General features: G+C 41.4%; 1 protein-coding gene across 6 annotated transcripts in view; it reads left to right on the forward strand.

Moving 5' to 3' along the window:
- TRAPPC12 (trafficking protein particle complex subunit 12) overlaps window positions 1-19,492 on the forward strand; it is a 56,542-nt gene that overhangs the window by 3,744 nt on the left and 33,306 nt on the right. For 3 of the 6 annotated variants that reach the window (XM_035109914.3, XM_035109916.3, XM_035109915.3), the window contains exons 3-7: window positions 872-933; window positions 1,264-2,476; window positions 4,910-5,026; window positions 12,401-12,514; window positions 14,742-14,880. In XM_035109914.3, the coding sequence (XP_034965805.2) occupies window positions 1,271-2,476; window positions 4,910-5,026; window positions 12,401-12,514; window positions 14,742-14,880 (1,576 nt within the window). In that variant the 5' untranslated portion in view covers window positions 872-933; window positions 1,264-1,270. The remainder of the gene's footprint in view (window positions 1-871; window positions 934-1,263; window positions 2,477-4,909; window positions 5,027-12,400; window positions 12,515-14,741; window positions 14,881-19,492) is intronic. The other 3 variants (XM_035109911.3, XM_035109913.3, XM_035109912.3) reach the window with 1 other exon arrangement.

Raw genomic sequence — 19,492 nt, forward strand, 5'->3', positions numbered from 1 at the left:
TTCTGGGCACCACACTTCAAGAAGGATACTGACAAGCTGGAGGAGGGCAACCAAAATGGTCAAAGGCCTGGAAACAATGCCTTATGAGGAACAGCTTAGGGAGCTGGGTATGTTTAGCCTGGAGAAGAGAAAGTTAAGGGGTGATATGATAGTCATGTTCAAATACTGTATATAAAAGGATGTCATATAGAGGAGGGAGAAAGGTTGTTTTCTGCTGCTCCAGAGAAGCGGACACGGAGCAATGGATTCAAGCTACAAGAAAGAAGATTCCACCTTAACATTAGGAAGAACTTCCTGACAGTAAGAGCTGTTCGGCAGTGGAATTTGCTGCCAAGAAGTGTGGTGGAGTCTCCTTCTTTGGAGGTCTTTAAGCAGAGGCTTGACAGGCATATGTCAAGAATGCTTTGATGGTGTTTCCTGCTTGGCAGGAGGTTGGACTGGATGGCCATTGTGGTCTCTTTCAACTCTATTATTCTATGATTTTATGATTGGGCCGGATCCAGCCCCTGGGCCTTAGTTTGCCTACCCATGATTCAATGTTTCAGCTTTCTTTTCTTGTCTCTGTATATTAACAGACTTTTCACTTAGAAGAAGGAGTTGAACCTCTATTCAGCATCTATGCTGATGGACAGATTGATGAAGAAACAGAAACTGCACTAATAGAAAAAGAGAGTAGGGGACAGCATCCAGATCATTTTTGTTACACTGAAATGATCTGCCCATTTGTAAATGCTATATAAATGTTACTGAATTATCTTTCTTTGTGATACTGCATTATACTATTTGCTTGATACTATTTCTGTTCTTAGATCTACAGTAGAGCAGGGTTTCTTTCCATTCATAGGTCCCGCCCCCTCTCCCTGCCCTCTAGATTGTTAGAATGAAAGACGGAGCTCCCACTGCGAGGCTGACTGTTTCATAAATGATCCCTTGGTGAGCGGTTGTTTTAATTTTTTTCTTTGCCCTCTTCCTTGTTTAGCTTCCCTAAAAAAAAGCTCAACAACTTCGAGCTGAACCCCACAAAACCAGGGTAGGGGTAGATCACTGCCAGTTTTTAATTGTATTTTGGAAGATGGCTGTCCCTGCTGTAGAGTTAACTTCTTTTATTTGGAGCTTTTTGCATTTGAAGTACTGGGCATATTAATTATTCAAATGGATGTGTAGAACCTGATGTTTCCATCAGGTTTCCACTTTATGCATAAATCATCTTAAGTTTTAGAACTGGTCACCAGCAGTCACATTCACTTGTAATTTTTTATCTAGAGCAATTATGGAAAACAAAGAAGCTGATGTTGAGGATGCCAAGACAAGAGGTTCAAGTGCGGCAGAAGGTGGCTGTGCTATCCAGCTGCCAGGTCATGAAGAACTTATGTTTCATGAAGAAACAATTGATCTTGGTGGAGATGAGTTTGAGTCTGAAGGAAATGAGACCATCTCAGAAGATTCTAGTAACTTCATAGATAAACTTAATGAGCAGATGATGGAGAGTGTTGTTATATCAGATTCTCCAAATAATAGTGAAGATGATGCTGGTGATCTTGGTTGTCTTCAAGAAATTGTAAAACAAATGGACACAAAAGACATTCATGCACCAGAAGAAGACCTGGAGGGAAAGGCAATGAGCAAAGAGAGTAAAACTGAACTTGAAGGCGCTCCTAAAGTTATTTCTGTTAGTGGAATTGGCGATCAACCTCCTTTGAAAGAAGAGTTGGTTCAGGAATCAGCAGAAAATGAATTGAAAGTGGAAAGTGATGAGCTGCTTAACTCTGCATCAAACAGTATTGATGAATGCAAATCTGAGGAGCAGATATCTTCCCCACTGGCCGACAAATCACCCGTCAACCCTGAGCCTATCCCTGTGTGTACTATTTTCAGCCAGGGAAGTCGCGTGAATGGGCAGCAGCAGTTCCTGCATGATGGCTTTGAGCCTCAGATGGTGAAGTCGCCTAGCTTAGGTGGTATAAGCGAGACTCCCATAAAAACTCTTCCACAGGTGGTTCAACCTAGTCCCAGCCTAAGCAAGTTTTTTGGTGAAGCCATTAATACTAATACTCTAGCTTCTGATTTTTTCGATTCATTTACCACGTCCTCTTTTATTTCTGTCAGTAACCCTAATGCGAGCTCTTCTGTACCAGAACAAATGTCTTCTCTGGTAACGGCTGGGGAATTCCATGACTCTGCCAGCCACAAATACTCTGTTAAAAATGGACGGTCTGAAGCTGGGAGGTCTGCATCTTCTCCAGAAATTTCACAGTCTCCAAAGCCATTTTCCCAAATCCAAGCTGTTTTTCAAGGTGGCGACGATCCTTTTGCATCTGTGCTGAATATGAGTGAGGTAGACAGGAGAAATGATGCTTGGCTTCCTAGTGATGCAACTAGGAATGTGTTGATCTCAGTAGCAACTCAGCAGTACAGTAATGTTTTCATAGACAAGGAAAATCTCACAATGCCTGGATTAAAGTTTGACAACATTCAGGTAAGCGTGTTCCATTGTGTCTTACTTCTTGGAATACTGTGGCTAATAATAAGCTAGGTGGCATGTATGTTCTTCTAGTCAAGTTTTTCATTTGTGACATTTATATCCCACCTTTCACCAGGCTGCAGTATAATATAAGCAGTCGGCTCAGCATAATATCTAATAGCACAATGATAAGAGCAGACAAAGAGAAAAAAAGGCAATGGTTATAAACATGATTTAACCCAATAGGAGGCAGTGAAGAGGCTTGTGTTGGTCAGGATGGAAGGTAAACGCTTGGGATGTGTGTTCTTCCATATGCTTGATAGTGGAGGGGCTGGAGAATTGGGATCTATGAGGTTTTTGGTTTGGGAAAGGTCTTAAAGAACCAAAAGTCAGGCAGATTTGTCTGTCTTAGTAATAAGCATCACTGAGCTATGGGATGTTGACAGTGTCAGTTGGGAAGAGCAAAGGAGCTGGCCTGCTTAAACTCCTAAACCTTCATAGTATTCTGGAGGTGAGCATTTGGGTTGGGAGAAGGTATGCATACCATAAGGCTAAAATAATAATAATATTCTTCATACTTTCTCATAAGGAGATAAGTTTCATATGTAACAGTAGCCCCAAGTCCAGAGCCCTTGAGCACTTTGATCAGTGGTCCTACTGAGAGTAGACCCATTGAAATTAGGGGACCTGTGTTAGTCATGTCTATTAATTTTAGTGGGTCTACTCTCAAAACAACTAGCATTGGATACAACCCATAGTCTGAAAGCACATGAGTCTATCACCGTGCTGAAACGAAGTAGGTCTCAATCCAGTCAATTATTATTAACAATGAGCGTTATTTTATTAGCAGAGATTTCAATGGGGTTTTGTTGAAACCGTCCTTTACATAAAGTTTGTATCCATGTCTACTGGGTTGTGGTGCCACACCAGTTTATGGATGCTTTTCGCTTCAGCTACTCAATAAAAATAACGTAGTATGCTTTACAAAAGAAAAAAGAAAAAAAAGGGAGGGGAAATGGGATCAATCTCAAGATGGTTGCCAGATTTAGTTTTTGCTGAAAGAAGTTTGATGAATGGATGAATAGTACAATGGCATGCACTCAACAGAGGGAGAGAAAAACCTTTGCGATCTAGTAGATGGAAGAAACAAGGGACGTGGAGGGCGCTGTGGTCTAAACCACTGAGCCTCTTGGGCTTGCTGATCGGCGGTTCAAATCCCCACAACTGGGTGAGCTCCCGTTGCTCGGTCCCAGCTCCTGCCAACCTAGCAGTTCAAAAGCACACCCCAAAGTGCAAGTAGAGGAAGTGAAAAGGCGGGAAGGTAAACGGCGTTTCCATGCGCTGCTCTGGTTTCGGTGTTCTGTTGCACCAGAAACGGCTTAGTCATGCTGGCCGCATGACCCGGAAAAACTGTCTGCGGACAAACGCTAGGTTCCTCGGCCTGTAAAGTGAGATGAGCGCCGCAACCCCAGAGTCGTCTGCGACTGGACATAACTGTCAGGGGTCCTTTACCTTTAGCTTTAGATGGAAGAAACAACCATGTGAGATCTCTGTTCAGTCCATTAACAGAAAATTTGGCATCTCTTTAATCTGGCATAGTTTTTGTATTAAGGAAAAGAAAGAAAGTGGAGCTCTAAATAATGATGAAGTTAAGAGCCTCACCATTCCACCAGCAGAATTTAGTAGCAGTATAGGTTGTGGCCCCATCTGGCAATCTTACTTGGATACTGTGAGGGCAACCAAGACACTTTCTGTTCCCCAACGAGGATGAGAAGGATCTACAGTTAGCTTCATTCAGGAGTTTCTGGAGCTGTCCAGCCATTACCCACTCAATTGCCTTGCTCGTGAAAGGCACATTAGGGACCCGTTGGGATACCGGGGTCTAGGGATGGTTTTAATTCTACACAAACACATGGGTATTGCTATTGTCTTCTTTAAGAGATGGAGAACACATACTGTTTCTAAAGATGCACCGAACACTTGTTGTTACTAGCTACAAAGGGCAAGTGTCTAGCAGGCACGTAGCAGCTGCTTCCTTCAGTGAAATCAGCCTATTGTCAAACAAGCAGCAGTAACCCCGCAGAAATAAATGGGACTTCAGTGATCATCTTAAAGCCAATGTGGCATACAGCTGCTTTTGAGAGCAAAGAGATGGCAAATACTCTCCTTTCCACGCAATAGGAGATTATAGCTGTCTTCAACATACTGATTTTTCATATCACGGGAATCAGTACAATAGTCTCAGGCTCAAGGCCACTGTTGTGCAGGGTAGTTCAAGGCATATAAGTAGAAATATACAAAGGACCTTGTTGCATGTTGAAAAATCTCAAGTGCGTAGCACTGCATTAATGCAAGATGTGTGTGTGTGTGTGTGTGTGCATGTTTTAATGGCTAAGAGAAACTTTCAATTAAAAAACCCCAACACTTTGTATTTTTCCCCACAATTAGGGTGATGCAGTAAAAGACTTAATGCTTCGCTTCCTTGGTGAGCAGTCTGCAGCAAAAAGACAAGTTTTAAATGCCACCTCTGTGGAACAGTCTTTTGTGGGTTTGAAACAACTGATAGTAAGTAACAATGTTTCTTCGTGATATTGAACACTAGGCTTCTTCTCTAGATAGGCTAAGAGCTAAACTTATTCATCAGTCCAATGGAAATTCTTACTGAAAGGAGGGAGGCAATTTTCACCTTCCCCCTGTAGCCACCAGCGTCACCTCACGTGCTTTTCTGAAGGGTCCCCCAACACACGGAACTTTTCAGGGGGCTGTAAGGAAACGGAGAGGTAGATAAAATTGCTGCATCCCCACCCTCTGCTTCCTCCAGCAGGAGCATGTTGAAAGTAGTTTTGCTCACAGGGACTTTGGATCCGACCCGGTTCATATTCAGCTATGCCAACAGACTAGCCTAGAGCTGACCGAATTCCAAAACTCAACAGCTATAACCTAAAAACCACCACATTGTTCAGAAACCTAAGCTATATAACAGTACGATCATACCTTGGATCTCGAACAGCTTAGTTGCCAAACATTTCAGCTCCCAAATGATCAAAACCCAGAAGTGAGTGTTCTGGTTTTCAAACATTTTGGGGAAGCCAAACACCCAATGGGGCTTCCGCATCTTCCAATTGGCTGCAGGAGCTTCCTGCAGCCAATCAGAAGCCACGCTTTGGTTTCTGAACCTTTTGGAAGTCGAATGGACTTCTGGAACGGATTCTGTTCGACTTCCAAGGTACTTCTGTTTAGTCCCACTACAACAGCTTTGGTTGTTTTTCTGCATTGGTGCTGTTGCTCCTTTCTCCAGCTTGATGCACAGCACCCAGAACCTAATGATCATTAGTCTACACTGCCATCAATCACTACATGATCTTAATCTGGGGCTTCCTGAGTTCCAGCCTGTGGCTGAGGGTGGTTGGAAGATGAACTGAGGGCAAGGCAAAATGGTTGCACTTCCCTAGCACCCTCATGGCTTCTGCATTTACATTCAAGAGCTGCCTTGAGAGCCAAAGGTTTCGTCACCTATAGATCAGCCTGTACCATTCAGTTCTCCTTTTCCACAAGCGTGCACCAATAGGGAGGAGCATGTGATGCCAATAATGTATGTGGGGCAATGGGTTTAGCAGGAGCACTGGAAGACTACTTGTCTAGCACAGTATTGTCTGCATCAGCTGGCACCAGCTTTCTAGGGTCTCTGTCTGTGGTCTGTCACATCACCTGCTACTGTATTCTTTTAAACTGTAGATGCCAAGAACTAAACCTGGGACCATCTGCTGCCCGGAAATTCAATTTTCTGTCTTAAACTCAGAGGTGGAAAGATGACTGATTTTTATTTTATTTTTTTATACACTTGCTGGTTGCCAATGATTTTGAAATGACATTGCCTTTGTCTCAAGAAGCTGTATCATTCGTGTGTTGCACTTTGAGCTTATATAATGTGTGCACATCATTCAGTTGCATTTGAAATAAATAATAACCCATCTGTGCAAAATTGCTGCCTCAAAGTAGCAAATATTTTTGAAAGCCTTAATTTGGCACACAAAATCTAAAAGATCTAGGCACCATCGTTTCAAGACTTCGCATTTTAATTTATTCCATAAATGAATGGCTCTTGCATCATTTTTGTAATTAAAGTAGGACAGTAGCAGCAGGCAACTGATAGTTTTCAGTATAGAAAGCATGTAAGAAATAGACTTAAATTTTTTAATTGCAATATTTCAATGGCGTATTAATGAGCTTTATGCTCGTAATAACTTCAAACAAACTTTAGCCTAAGAAGGGGTTACTGACGTGAGTTTCTCTAAGTAATGTCAAAGTGTTCTACCAGAGTAATTTACAATCGAGAAGAATGTCATAGCAAATGGAGGAGGACATTTTAATCATTTTAATGGTGTCGCATGTAGAGTTAATGACTCCCTTTTGAGACTCCGCTTGGAAAAAATCATATACATTCTGTTAGTTGTGCTTCTGATTTAATGTTGAATTTTCATATGTTGTGAAATATAATACACTGTAGTTCTTGTACATATTTACTGTTTTATACCGTAGAAGTTTTACTTTAAACCTCCCAGATTAAATTGTATTTTTAAACAAAAAACTGGTCAAGGAGTTATGGCTACAACTAATCTTTCTTCAGTTGATTTAGAAAAAAAACTGAGATGGGTTATGCCCTTGACTTTCATACTGTGCTCTTTGAGAGGTCTGGGGTTTCTCAAGAATATTATTTAGGGTTCCCCAATAGGTAGATCAGTCATGGCTGGCAAATGTTCTTAAAAAAAAAAAAAACCAACCCCACATGCCCACTCATTTGCATCTATCACTGCAACATGCAGCTGCAGAAGTTCTGGTGAACACCCTAAAACCTATGTGTATAGTGGGAGACAGTCAACATGGAAATGCTTCTCTGGAGACAGAAACTGCTAGGTTTCTTTTTCCTTTACACATGGAATCAGTGGGTTTAAGGATCTGTCATATAACTCCTCCTAAAGCAGGATGTATAAACAAGTGTTTCTTCAACTTGAACAATGCCTTAAGTTTTTCAGGAGACATTGCCCTTGGGCTATTGAGTAGCCTATGGTTGTCTGTTGCCCAGTGAATAGGACTCTCAGTAGTCTTGTGTCTAATGTAATAATAATAATAATAATAATAATAATAATAATAATAATAATAATAATAATAATGGCAGAAAGTTAAGTTTCTTAATCTTGATTTCTCTTAGGGGTTAGATGAGTAATCTTCAGTAGTCCTTTCCAGAGAAGTAAACAGATGGTCATCAGAAATTTAATAACAGTAATAAAAAAAAATTGAATTTATATTGGAAATCAGACATCCATTTATTTATTATGGTTGGTCCATTATTCTGCTGTATCACCTGAACTGTGTGACCTTCATTGCATATGTACATCTGCCATACATCAAAGAACAGATGGTGTCCATTCCTGCTGTTCTGTGTCCTCTGGCTATGTTCCCATTAAAATGCAGGATGCTCTGTGTCTGTACCTGAACAACTGATACAAAGATGGGATAGTATATATCTTTTTTTGTATTATAGCGGCTAAGAGCTGTGAACCAAGAGGACCCTGGTTCACATTTCATATTGGCCATGGAATCCTTAGCTAGTCTTAGGCAAACGGCTATTCTCTCAGCTTCAGTGCTGTGAAAGGAGGTTTAAATATTCAGGCAGCAAAAAGAAAGGACACTGCTAATAATACAGCAAGAGAATTAATTCAGAAAAAAAAGAATCCCACTAAACTGCAATCCTCAGTATATTTTACAAGCAAGCTTGTGGATCAATTAGAGTAAAACAGCCTAAGGAGAAGCTCCTCAGTTACTGGAAGAGTTTGGATGTATAATTTAGATAGCCAAATAAATGTCATCAGAGGTTTGGAAGGTTTCCATGCTGGAGATAAATGGGAACCATAGCACAATTAACATCTTTTTTTAAAAAAAAAATTGAATTCCTTGCTTGTTCAAGACTATGTCCAAAGCTACCCCTATGCAGAACTAGTTGCTCAGTTTTTTGGATCTAGGCCAGGCATCCCCAAACTGCGGCCCTCCAGATGTTTTGGACTACAATTCCCAACTTCCCTGACCACTGGTCCTGTTAGCTAGGGATCATGGGAGTTGTAGGCCAAAGCATCTGGAGGGCCGCAGTTTGGAGATGCCTGATCTAGGCTGTTATCCTGCTAATACTCTCTAGCAATCAGAATCACAGCACACTGGTGTTAGTACCTCCTGGCACATTGGCACAATGTCTAAATCAAGATCTGTTCCCCTTACTCACACACTTGTAAACTAGTTGAAGATACCATATACTTTGTGGAACACCCTTCAGAAACTGGGTTTTGCCCCTCAAGCCCTGGGGTTGAGCCAAGCCAAAGTTATGGTTAGGCAAAGAATCATAGACACTGAGAGACAACAGGATTGCTCAAGGTGCCCCGACTATAAAACTGGAGAAATTGAGAGAGAGATAGCCGCATCAGCAGCATATCTCTTCTTTCTGGTATCCAAAAATGCAAGAAGGGCTTTTACTTTCGCCAGAAGCTTGGCTTTGCCCTCGCCAGTCCTGGAAGGATCCTTTTAAAAAGTCCCATATGCTCAGAGAATTTGCGCCTGTTCATTGGGGGAGATAGGAAGCCCAGAGCACTTATTTTTTAGATGTCCCTTTTATGAAGAGGCATGTAGTGAGACCATTGATCCCCTGCTGGTGAGGCTTGCTGACCTCCCGGAAAAGCAAAAATTCTATCTCCTGTTAGGCAAAGATCAAAAGACGACCCGGATGGTCGTCAGATTCTGTGTACAGATCTGTAGGCACAGACCATCCCCCGATCCAAACTAGCTCATCAAGAAAATCCCCAAACTCGGTCCCTTGGGTGATTCTGGGTCATGTCTCTGCGGTAGCTTATCTCAAAGTTTTTAGTGTCTATATGCTTATCGCATTTATAAATTTTAAATTTACTGTTGTTCAATGTTTTAAATGTTTGTGTAGTGTGTTTTATATGCTGGTCTCCAACCGTAATAAATTATCTATCTATCTATCTATCTATCTATCTATCTATCTATCTCAGTGTTTCTCAACCTTTTTTGGGCCACGGCACACTTGTTCCGTCAAAAAAATCACGCAGCACACCACCATTAAAAGACGGGGCAAATCCTGGGGGTTGGGAATGGGTGGGGGACTGAGGAATAGGAAGGATGAGGTTGGTGTACTTGCTGAGAGAGCCTTCGAGCACCGCCTCCGTCGTCCTGCCTGCCGCCAGCCCCCCGCTCCCTCCTGGGCTGGCCGCGGCTGAGCTGGGGCTGCTGCTGCTTCTGCTGCCGCCACCGCCACCTCCCTCCGGCCTCCCCGCTGGTGTAGCCGCCGCCGCTGCTGCTCCTTGGCGGCCCGAGGTGGGGCGGCTGCTGCGGCGGCGGCTGCTGTTACTGCCGCCGCTGGACGGGGCTGCTGCTGCTCCAGAGTCCCCGCCGCCCTGCGCCGCTGCCTTCTCCATTGAGCGCGCGGGGAGAGCGCGAGGAGGCGGCCTCGGCCATGAAGCGCTGCCTCGCTCAGGGAGCGAGCGCGAGGAGATGACGGAGGAACACCCTTCGCGCCCTCCAGACTGACCCGGCCGGCTTCCTTTCCGGCGGGTCAGCGCTGCCTATTGGCGGCCGCAAATCGCCCTTCTCGTTGCCTCACGTTGCGGCACAGCAGCCACCGTCTCGCGGCACAGTAGTGTGCCGCGGAACAGTGGTTGAGAAACGCTGATCTATCTATCTACTTTGTGTTAATCAAGCATTCCAAACTTGCTATTGTAGCCAGATAATTTGGGACTATATTTTGTCTTCCCAAGTTTGAACATCTTTTCCCAATTGCTTTTCCATTAGCATCTTTCACCTTTCGAAAGTTCATTAGGCAGCCAATGCACTAGTAGCCCAATAACCTTTAATAAATGTCATGACACTATAGTCTTAACAAATGAATAGCATGGTATTCTTCTTCCACCATAGTAAGCCAGCAAACTCAGCAGAAATTGGACTTTACCCATAAAGATCAATCCAAAAGGAATTATGTGATGAATAGATCTGATTGTAATACAGTTACTAGGTATACATTTTCAAAATATCACAGTTGCATGAAACATAGCTATCTTCACAGATTCTCTCTTTTTAAAAAAAATAGTAATAATAATTCTGGATTCTACATCTATTGTAGAAGAAACAGTAATCATTGTAGTGTACTGTTGACTTTTGGCCCCTTAAAAGCTTCCTCAGAATTATTCATGTATGGCAGCATCTGAAATAAAATGCTTAGCATCACTAAGTTCTCTAGTTCAAAATTTAAGGGATGTTCTTAATCATTTAAGGCATGTTAGTAAGCTGCCTAGAGAGAACCTGGTCCTTAAAAAGCAGCCCACAAATCTTTTAAATAAATAAATACACATTTTGGATACCGGTCATCATCATCTATCATCTCGTGTAGACCCCAGATTTTAGGTCAGATATTAAATGGAGTGCAACACACAACAGAAGAGCAGTTGTCCTCTTTGACCACAGATATACCCTGTTTCTCATATTTTAAGGCATCCCCATAAAATAAGCCATAGCAGGATTTTTAAGCATTCAAGGAATATAAGCCATACCCCGAAAATAAGACATAGTGATAGGAGCAGCAGCAATGCTGGCCGCGGCAGGAGGAGGAGGAAAAAAATAAGACATCCCTTGAAAATAAGCCATAGTGTGTTTTTTTGAGGAAAAAATAAATATAAGACGTGTCTTATAATATGAGAAACACGGTATCTTCCCATCTTCATGAATCAATAAATAAGTGACGCGAGTCTTCTGCTTCCCCTCCGAATGGATTGTGCCACAGGGATATTTGTAAAGAATAGGACTGGAGTGGGCTGGAGAAGTAGCACTTGGTGGAGGGACTTCCGTTTAGTATCCTTTTCTACACTCAAGGAGAAATTAGTTTGGGAAAGAGAAGCTACTGTTCATGATGTTCCTTTTGATTTATGTCACTGACTACTGCCACTTTCAGGGAATTACTCAGTGGTGTCGTAGGAGTTCGACCCAGTTACTGTCCTTGATTCCACTCTTTACTGGCTGTATTGGACACACACGGACAATTCTCTCTCTTTTCTTAGCTCTGACAAGAAGCAACAGTCATTCTTTATCTTAGCTTTTGAGCAGAACAGGCACAAGTTGTTTTCCCCCGAGGGAATTCCTCTGAGGCTTGACACATTTGTGAGTCTGGGGTACACATAGCTGTGGCTTCTGAAAAATCTGTCTGTTTTTTGAGGACTAACACTTTTAAATAAAAAATGTATGGACTGCGGACAAATGTCTAACAAATGCCCATAGAAGTACACTTGCATGATTTTTTTGGGTTCTCTCTCTCGCTGTCTTGTTCCCCCTTTATTTCATTTGGTGCTAAATCTGGGTGAATGACTAGACATTTCAGATCTCAGCTGTTTATATTCACTAAAATACTTCATTTTGACCAAGCTGTATTTTTCAAGGAAATCATATTGATGACCTTCATGAAGCCATCGATTCAAAACTAATAGGAACATAATTGGATCCTAGAAAGAGGAATAAAATAGCAGTGTTATCTGGAGAGATTAGGTATGAAACTTAGGAAGGTGGGGAGGAACGTTGCGTATTTCAGATGGAGACTGGCTACTGCTTCTGAATGGAACAGTATCTGGCCTGTCATAATAAATTGTGTATCCTTTTACACTAGCAATCTTCTAATTGTAAATTGTGAGTCATGCCTGGCTTCGCTTTTTGCCTAATTATACAAGCAGTTTTGACAAATGACATCCCACTTCCTACTGGCTAACTTTACTGACCTTGTCATTATTACTAATGGTTAGCTGGAGCTGCTTCAAGCAAAATAAGCAGCTCCCAACTTTTTAGCAGCTGAATTTATTTGTTACTTAGCCTATTCTTTTTCCCCCTCCCACCCAGAGTAGCAAAAACTGGAGAGCAGCTGTTGACTTATGCGGCCGGCTTCTGACTGCCCACGGTCAAGGCTATGGCAAAAATGGCTTGCCCACAAGTCATACAACAGACTCTCTGCAGGTAAGCAAAATTGTGGGTTCGAATTTTACAAATGGGTGAAGAGAGCCATCCTTCAGCGCTATTTTTATTTGCTGTCACTTCCTGAATGTGCACTTTAAAGCAGGAGTGGGTAATTTGTTCCACTACAAGAATCTTCATGGAAATGTAACACAAACTGGAAGCCTGCAGCTAATGTATGCATTTGACTTTGCACATAACTTGCATCAACAGAGTAGACACATCTGCAGTGTTAAGGAACAGAGCCTATCTAACAGTCTAACTAGTTGAAATTGCTTGTTCCCAACTTATAGGTGCCCTGATTCTGACCACTGGTTGTTTGAGATCCTTCCAGATGCATTGCCTTTGTATTTTCAGGATTAGTCCTGCAAGCATGATCTATTTAAAACCAAAGCTGAGATTTGTAATGCAAACGGAAGGCCATTGGCTTTGCTGTGATGTTGGGGAAGAATATAAAAGTAAAGGTACCCCTGGCTGTTAGGTCCAGTCGCGGACGACTCTGAGGTTGCAGCGCTCATCTCGCTCTGTGGGCCGAGTGAGCTGGTGTTTGTCCGCAGACAGCTTCCGGGTCATGTGACCAGCATGACTAAGCCACCTCTGGCAAGCCAGAGCAGCGCACGGAAACCCTGTTTACCTTCCCGCCAGAGCAGTACCTATCTACTTACACTTTGACGTGCTTTCGAACTGCTAGGTTGGCAGGAGCTGGGACCAAGCAATGGGAGCTCACCCCGTCGTGGAGATTCGAACTGCCGACCTTCTGATCAGCAAGCCCAAGGCTCAGTGGTTTACACCACTGTGCTACCCACGTCCCGGGGAAGAACATACTTTGCCCTTATTCTAGCCCCAAAAAGCATATTATGATCTTACTGTAGTAAGGGAACAAATAGTTTAATTTTTTTCTGCAGCTGCAGCATACTTGCCTATATATATTTTACTTTAGAGAGAGTTGTGTTCCAAAGATTTTTATGAACATTGTAATAATAATTTATGCTGGTATTTATTTAAAAGCAATTGCAGTTTCTCTGTTTCAAGTGTTATTGATACAAAGGTTATAAAGATGTTTTGTGGCGCTGTGGCTAGTACGCAGAACGCTTGAAAACTCCACTGATGAATCTGTATTCTAGATCTCTTATGAATGTGTGTCAGTGGGAATAGCTGGAGGCATAAACAATATACACATTTCTTATAATAATACTGAGCAATATTGTGGCAAATAATTACTTATTCTTTTAAACTTGTGATGGCAGCCAGTTTGGAGGAATCAGGATTGGATGAGAGCAGCAAATCCCGTCCTCAAATTGGCATGCTTTGCCCTAGGTCTATCCATTTCAGTCCGGGCCAGTTTTGTCATGGAAATTGTATTGGTCCCTTGTCAGGAGAGAGACAGGGGGACATAGCTGCCAACTCCCGGGTTGAAAAAGTGCCCAGACATGGGCAGAGCAGCACTGGAAGTCGCTTCTACGCATGTCCAGACATGCGCAGAAGCGACTTCCGGTGCCGGGCTGCCCATGTCTGCATGTCTGGACACCAGAAATCGCTTCTGTGCATGTCTGGACATGCACAGACAGCTGGGAGCTGGGACATGGCCGCTGGCAGGAGCTGCATTCCAAATCCAGGGGATTTACGGGATATAAATCCATAAGGGATAACAGCGGGAAACGGTAACAAAATACAGGGGTTTCCCGCGAAAAACGGGAGACTTGGCAGCTATGCAGGGGGAGTGTGTCCCTGTTAATTCCCCTTGCTCTCTTGGTGACTTTCGATACCATCCTTTGGCATTTTGGTTTCCTTCAATGAGTGGGATTTCTTAGACCTGCGTTTAATTAAATATGAATGCATTTTTAGATTTTAATTCATTTTAGTTTAATGTTGGTTTTAGTGTTAGTCACTTGGAGTTACTTTTAATAAAAAGGTGACAAATAAGGTGACAAATTAATAATAATAACAACCATAAATAATATGTACAACTATATGGTGTTAGTTGCTGTTATTTCATTGGCAGATGAGCAGAAAATAAAGACAGTTAAATGAAGACAGAACCACCTGTTTTAGCTTTCTGATTTTGGTCAAAGGCATCTGTTATGTGGATATCTGTGAATGTATCATAGGCAACATTTTAGGCATCATTAGAAAACTAATAGTAAAGTAAGTTTGTTTGGGTTTTGCAGTGAACACTGTCAAATGATCTCTCTCCCCCCCTTCCCCCCCCCTCATCTCTTCCTTTTTTAAGCTTTGGTTTGTAAGACTTGCACTCCTGGTGAAACTGGGTCTCTTCCAAAATGCTGAAATGGAATTTGAACCATTTGGAAATTTAGACCAGCCTGATCTATATTACGAGTATTACCCTCATGTATACCCAGGACGCAAAGGTAAATCTGTTTATATTCTGTTCTGCTAATACTAAGGATGTTGGGCATTAGAGTGTTTAGATCACATTGACTTCAGTCAGAGAATTAAGAACATGCTTAAATATATTCCATTGACATTAACAGAATGTTTCAAGATTTTAATGTTGCTGGATTTTGTCCGTTTTCTTACATAGTTTAGAAGAGGAAACCCAAGTTTTCAACCTTAAAGGGAGTAAGACAACTTTGTAGACAGAATCAACACAATGGTGGCCTAACTTCTTGAAGGTCTTTTGACCATGCTGGTTCACTGTAAGTCTCTGCCAGTTGATCCACAGTGGTTATACTTTACATAACAGTGGCAGGTAGTAAATATCCTCCTTCAAAGCAGGTCTTGTTAAAAAAACATGTTTGGTAAAAGATAGCAAGCATGCAATATGCCAAAGCATTTTAGAAAGTAGATCTAGCACACTATATATACATATTTAAACAGAGGCAAAATTATATTGTTATTTATTAAACTTGTTAGTCACTTGTTATCCAGAAGTCTCCAAGTGACTTCAAACACATTTTAAAACATAAACACATTTTTTAAAAAATGAAACACCTGCCGTTCATATGATAAATAGTAATGAAAGGATTGAACAGCCCTTCAGACAAGTTTGTTCAGGATCATGGTAGGATGCAGTTAATCGACAAAACCAGATTTTTAGTTTATCACAGTGATTGACAAAACAGAAATCTTAAATTCTTATAGCAAAATGTTTCGGCTTCTGCCTTCCTCTGCTGCTCTGACAAAAATTATGCTGTTTTCTGAGGTGGTAGTTATAGACCTTTGAGGATGGAATGCTCAAATTACCTTCATTCACTGAAGCAAGGCATTGCTGGTACTACCTAGAGAGGTTGAGGTCATGCAATATTGATGTGTTCAGTGTGTGGCTCCAGAAGTTCTCTCTTTTTGCAAATATTGTCAGATCTGTTGGTACCTCTGACAGGCTCGCACGCAAATACACACACACAAAACAACCCCCACCCCCCAACACCAAAGCTTAGAATTTTTCTTTTAAGGAACACATTGAACTTTAATCCTGTAACCTGATCCTTGGATGTTATCGGCAACACTGAAAGCAGGTTTTGAGGTAAAAAGCATGTCTTGTGCAAACCTAACTCATATCCATGGTTTGTTTTCCTTAACTGCTGGTTCAGCACTGTATTGGAAATGTAAACCACAAACCAGGATGTGAATGCATGACTTGAACCAAATTTGCAAATCATGTTTGGAATTGAACCATACTGAAGTGTTCTATCCGAACTACAGTGGAACCTCGGTTTATGAACACCTTGGTTTACGAATTTTCGGTTTACAAACGCCGCAGGCCCACCTGGAACGGATTAATTCACTTTCCATTACTTTCAATGGGGAAGTTCGCTTCAATTTATGAACGCTTCAGTTTATGAACAGACTTCCGGAACCAATTACACCCATGCTTCGGGTTAAGTACGCTTCAGGTTGAGTACTCCGCGGACCCGTCTGGAACGGATTAATCCACTTTCCATTACTTTCAATGGGAAAGTTCGCTTCAGTTTATGAACACTTCAGTTTATGAACAGACTTCCGGAACCAATTGTGTTCATAAACCGAGGTACCACTGTATGTTGTTAATGTCACATAGCTCCCTATTCTCTGCTTGTAAATTTAGAATGAATTTTTGCTGATGTTTTCTTATTGGTAAGACAATAAATGTTTAGTACTAACTATGGTGTAGCATTATGTCTGTACTGGGCTACAAAATTGCTAAGAGTAAAAGATGAAGGCTTTAGATTTGCAGAATAGTCCAAGCATACTGAAGATGAGAGATATATTTTAACTCCTTGCCTATCTAGCTTCTTAAGGAATTTATATCTATAATCAGATCAAAAAGTCAGATAATGCAGGGATACAACTGATCTTCCTATAATAGGAAATGGCAGGTGCATTAGATCGTTCATATTTGAGGGCTACGCTATCTTGGTGGCCTAAGAGGTAGAAAGGGCATACCTAAGAGTCTGCCTTGAAATAAACTGTATTGAAAAAGAAAAATGAATCTGTGTTGTTAAACAGCTAATTTAAATGATAAAATAAACATAAATCATACATATATTTTATCTACTCCGCAGTAACCGTCATCCATGATAATATGCTGATGGTTGCTAATTTTTCTTTTCATTTTTTGGTGTAACAAGCATAACTGTAAAATCTTTGATTTATCTATCTCATTTTGATTCACAATAGTTAAACGAATTAGGCAATTAAAATGCACTTTGCAATCAAATGTGTCGAGATACAAATAAATAATGGTTATGAAAGTGGTATGAAATACATTTCATTTAATTCATGTGTGTAATTTGGATCAATTGAAAATATTCATTGAATGAAATGAAATGCATTTCATTTCCGAACAGCATGTGAATTTCATTCTGGAAATGTTATGAATTTCCATGGATGTCTCTTAACATTTCTAGTACTACTTTATCCTTGGCATCTATGCAACTAGACTTATTAAATGCTTTTCTTTTTACTCCAAAGTAACTTTTCCCTTCTGGATAAATTCTGCCTCTTTTATAGTCCATATTTGTGTGAGTCTGAATTTTCCAACTCAACTTTTATTGACACACCACGTATTTTTCACTTTCCCTCATTCCCTTTCTCCAACTAGATTCCCACAGCTCTTTCTGTGGCATCTACTTTTGTTAATTAAAATACAGCTACCTCTTCATAGCCTACCTTACATGCCATGCAGTGTGCAGTCCATAGGTCTGGCTTAATGTCTGTTCAAAATCTTAGTGCCCATTCACATTCCTCATCTAGTATTTAGTCTAGATTCCAGCTCTTGTACACATCCCACCCCCATGGAGAACATAACAGCCGATGAACGCATCCCAGTGTACACGTCAGCATCCATATCCTCCTCTCTTTATGGCAAACACATCCTGCCATCCACATGTGATGTTCCTCATCCTTGGGGAGGAGGAAGCACCAAGGATTGTACGTTAACCTGCGTGACAATCGCCTGTGTATCTATTTCATTACAGAGATGCAATTAGAGCTTGTTTACTTAAATTTTCTATTCTGTCCTGCTCACCCTAAAGATCCCACCCCCTGCCAATTGCCTGCCTTAAGTACTATGTCAAGGTATGGATTTTGTTCATTCTGCTTGTAATGCTCTTTTTTTTTTATTTAGTTCTAGTACCGGTAGGTGGTTGCTGTCAGGCTACCTGCCCTGCAAAGGCAATTTGACGAGAAAGCAAAGGTTAATTTTGATAGTAAGCGTAGCTCTAGGATATTGCTGCCCTTCAGGTCTTTTCAAGCCTTAAATTCTCCAGCTATCGCTTGCTCTTTGGAAATGCTACATATCTTTTTTTTTTAAAGATTTTTATTAATTTTCAAACAAGACAGACACAAACAAAACATACAGTATAACATTGCCCCTTCGTTTTCCCTCCACCCACCGGTCCACTTCTGCCACCAGTGGAGCCCGTGTGCTTTAAGAATCAAAGGGGTCCAATTGTGAATTGAGTTCAGCTTCCCCCCTCCCTCCTCCCCCCATATCCCCCCCCCTGCCACTGAGAGAACAGGGAAGAAGGAGTTATGGGGATTTGCATCCCCCAGCTCTTTCATAATCATATTTACAAACATACAACACAGAAGTAAAAAAGAAAAAGAAAATTGGGAAAAGTTAGAGCTTCCCAGTTCTTATTATTTTAACATTTTAATTGCGACTCCCTCGATAGTCTTCCTCATGGTTTTCCTAACAGATTCTGTTTACTTGTGGCGAATTTTCTAACTCAGTTTCAAATCTTAATCTTATAATATTAACTCAGTCCTCCTTGGAAATGGAAATGCTACATATCATTGAGTTGGTATAGTGGTTTTAACTAGAGGAAGTCCTCTTTCTTTCTGTCAAGGGAAGGAACTCACAGGCTAGCTCCACCCTCTTGAGGATATCACAGACACCAGCAGTGCTCTTGAGCCAGCAGGGTCCAAAGAGGACCACCTTCATTGCTCAAAGGATTTCCAACATAGGTGTGGGAATTATGATTACCTTGCCGTGGTCATCTGCATTAGAAAAAAATCTAGCTTCTAGAATGTGGCAGCTGTCATGTGGCTTTAAAAGGCTCTAGCATTCCACCCTCTTCCATCTTTTACAAGGACTTAAAAGTATTCCTTTTGCTTCGAGAGATTGGTTTTAAAAAGAAAAAAACATTTTCCAGTTTTGCCCCCTTTTTGTATATATATAAATCACATACTTCTAAAAGGTTGAAGCAACTGTAGGTGTTCCAGTGTTTCGGTAAAGTAATTATGCACGAGGGGGAGAAATAGCAGAAAATGCTTTGCGTTCAGTGTGCGAGATGGCAGGGCCCACTTGAAGGATGTGTTTTGTTCCCCCTCTAGTGGCGGCCTTACGAATAGTAGTATGCTACCTTCACACCTGCTGGAGAATCCGTTATGCTTCTCTTCAAGATGAAGAATTCCGCACTGGAGATCCTTATAGCTAAAGTTCTTTCCATCCTATAACTACATTGCTTTCTTGATGTTTTTCATACACTTTTCTGTTTTGTAAACCCAGCAGCTATTCCTAGCGCTGCCCAGTGAGTT

The sequence above is a fragment of the Zootoca vivipara genome, chromosome 3, assembly GCF_965207765.1.
Source record: "Zootoca vivipara chromosome 3, rZooViv2.hap1.1, whole genome shotgun sequence".
Classification (NCBI taxonomy): Eukaryota; Metazoa; Chordata; class Lepidosauria; order Squamata; family Lacertidae; genus Zootoca; species Zootoca vivipara.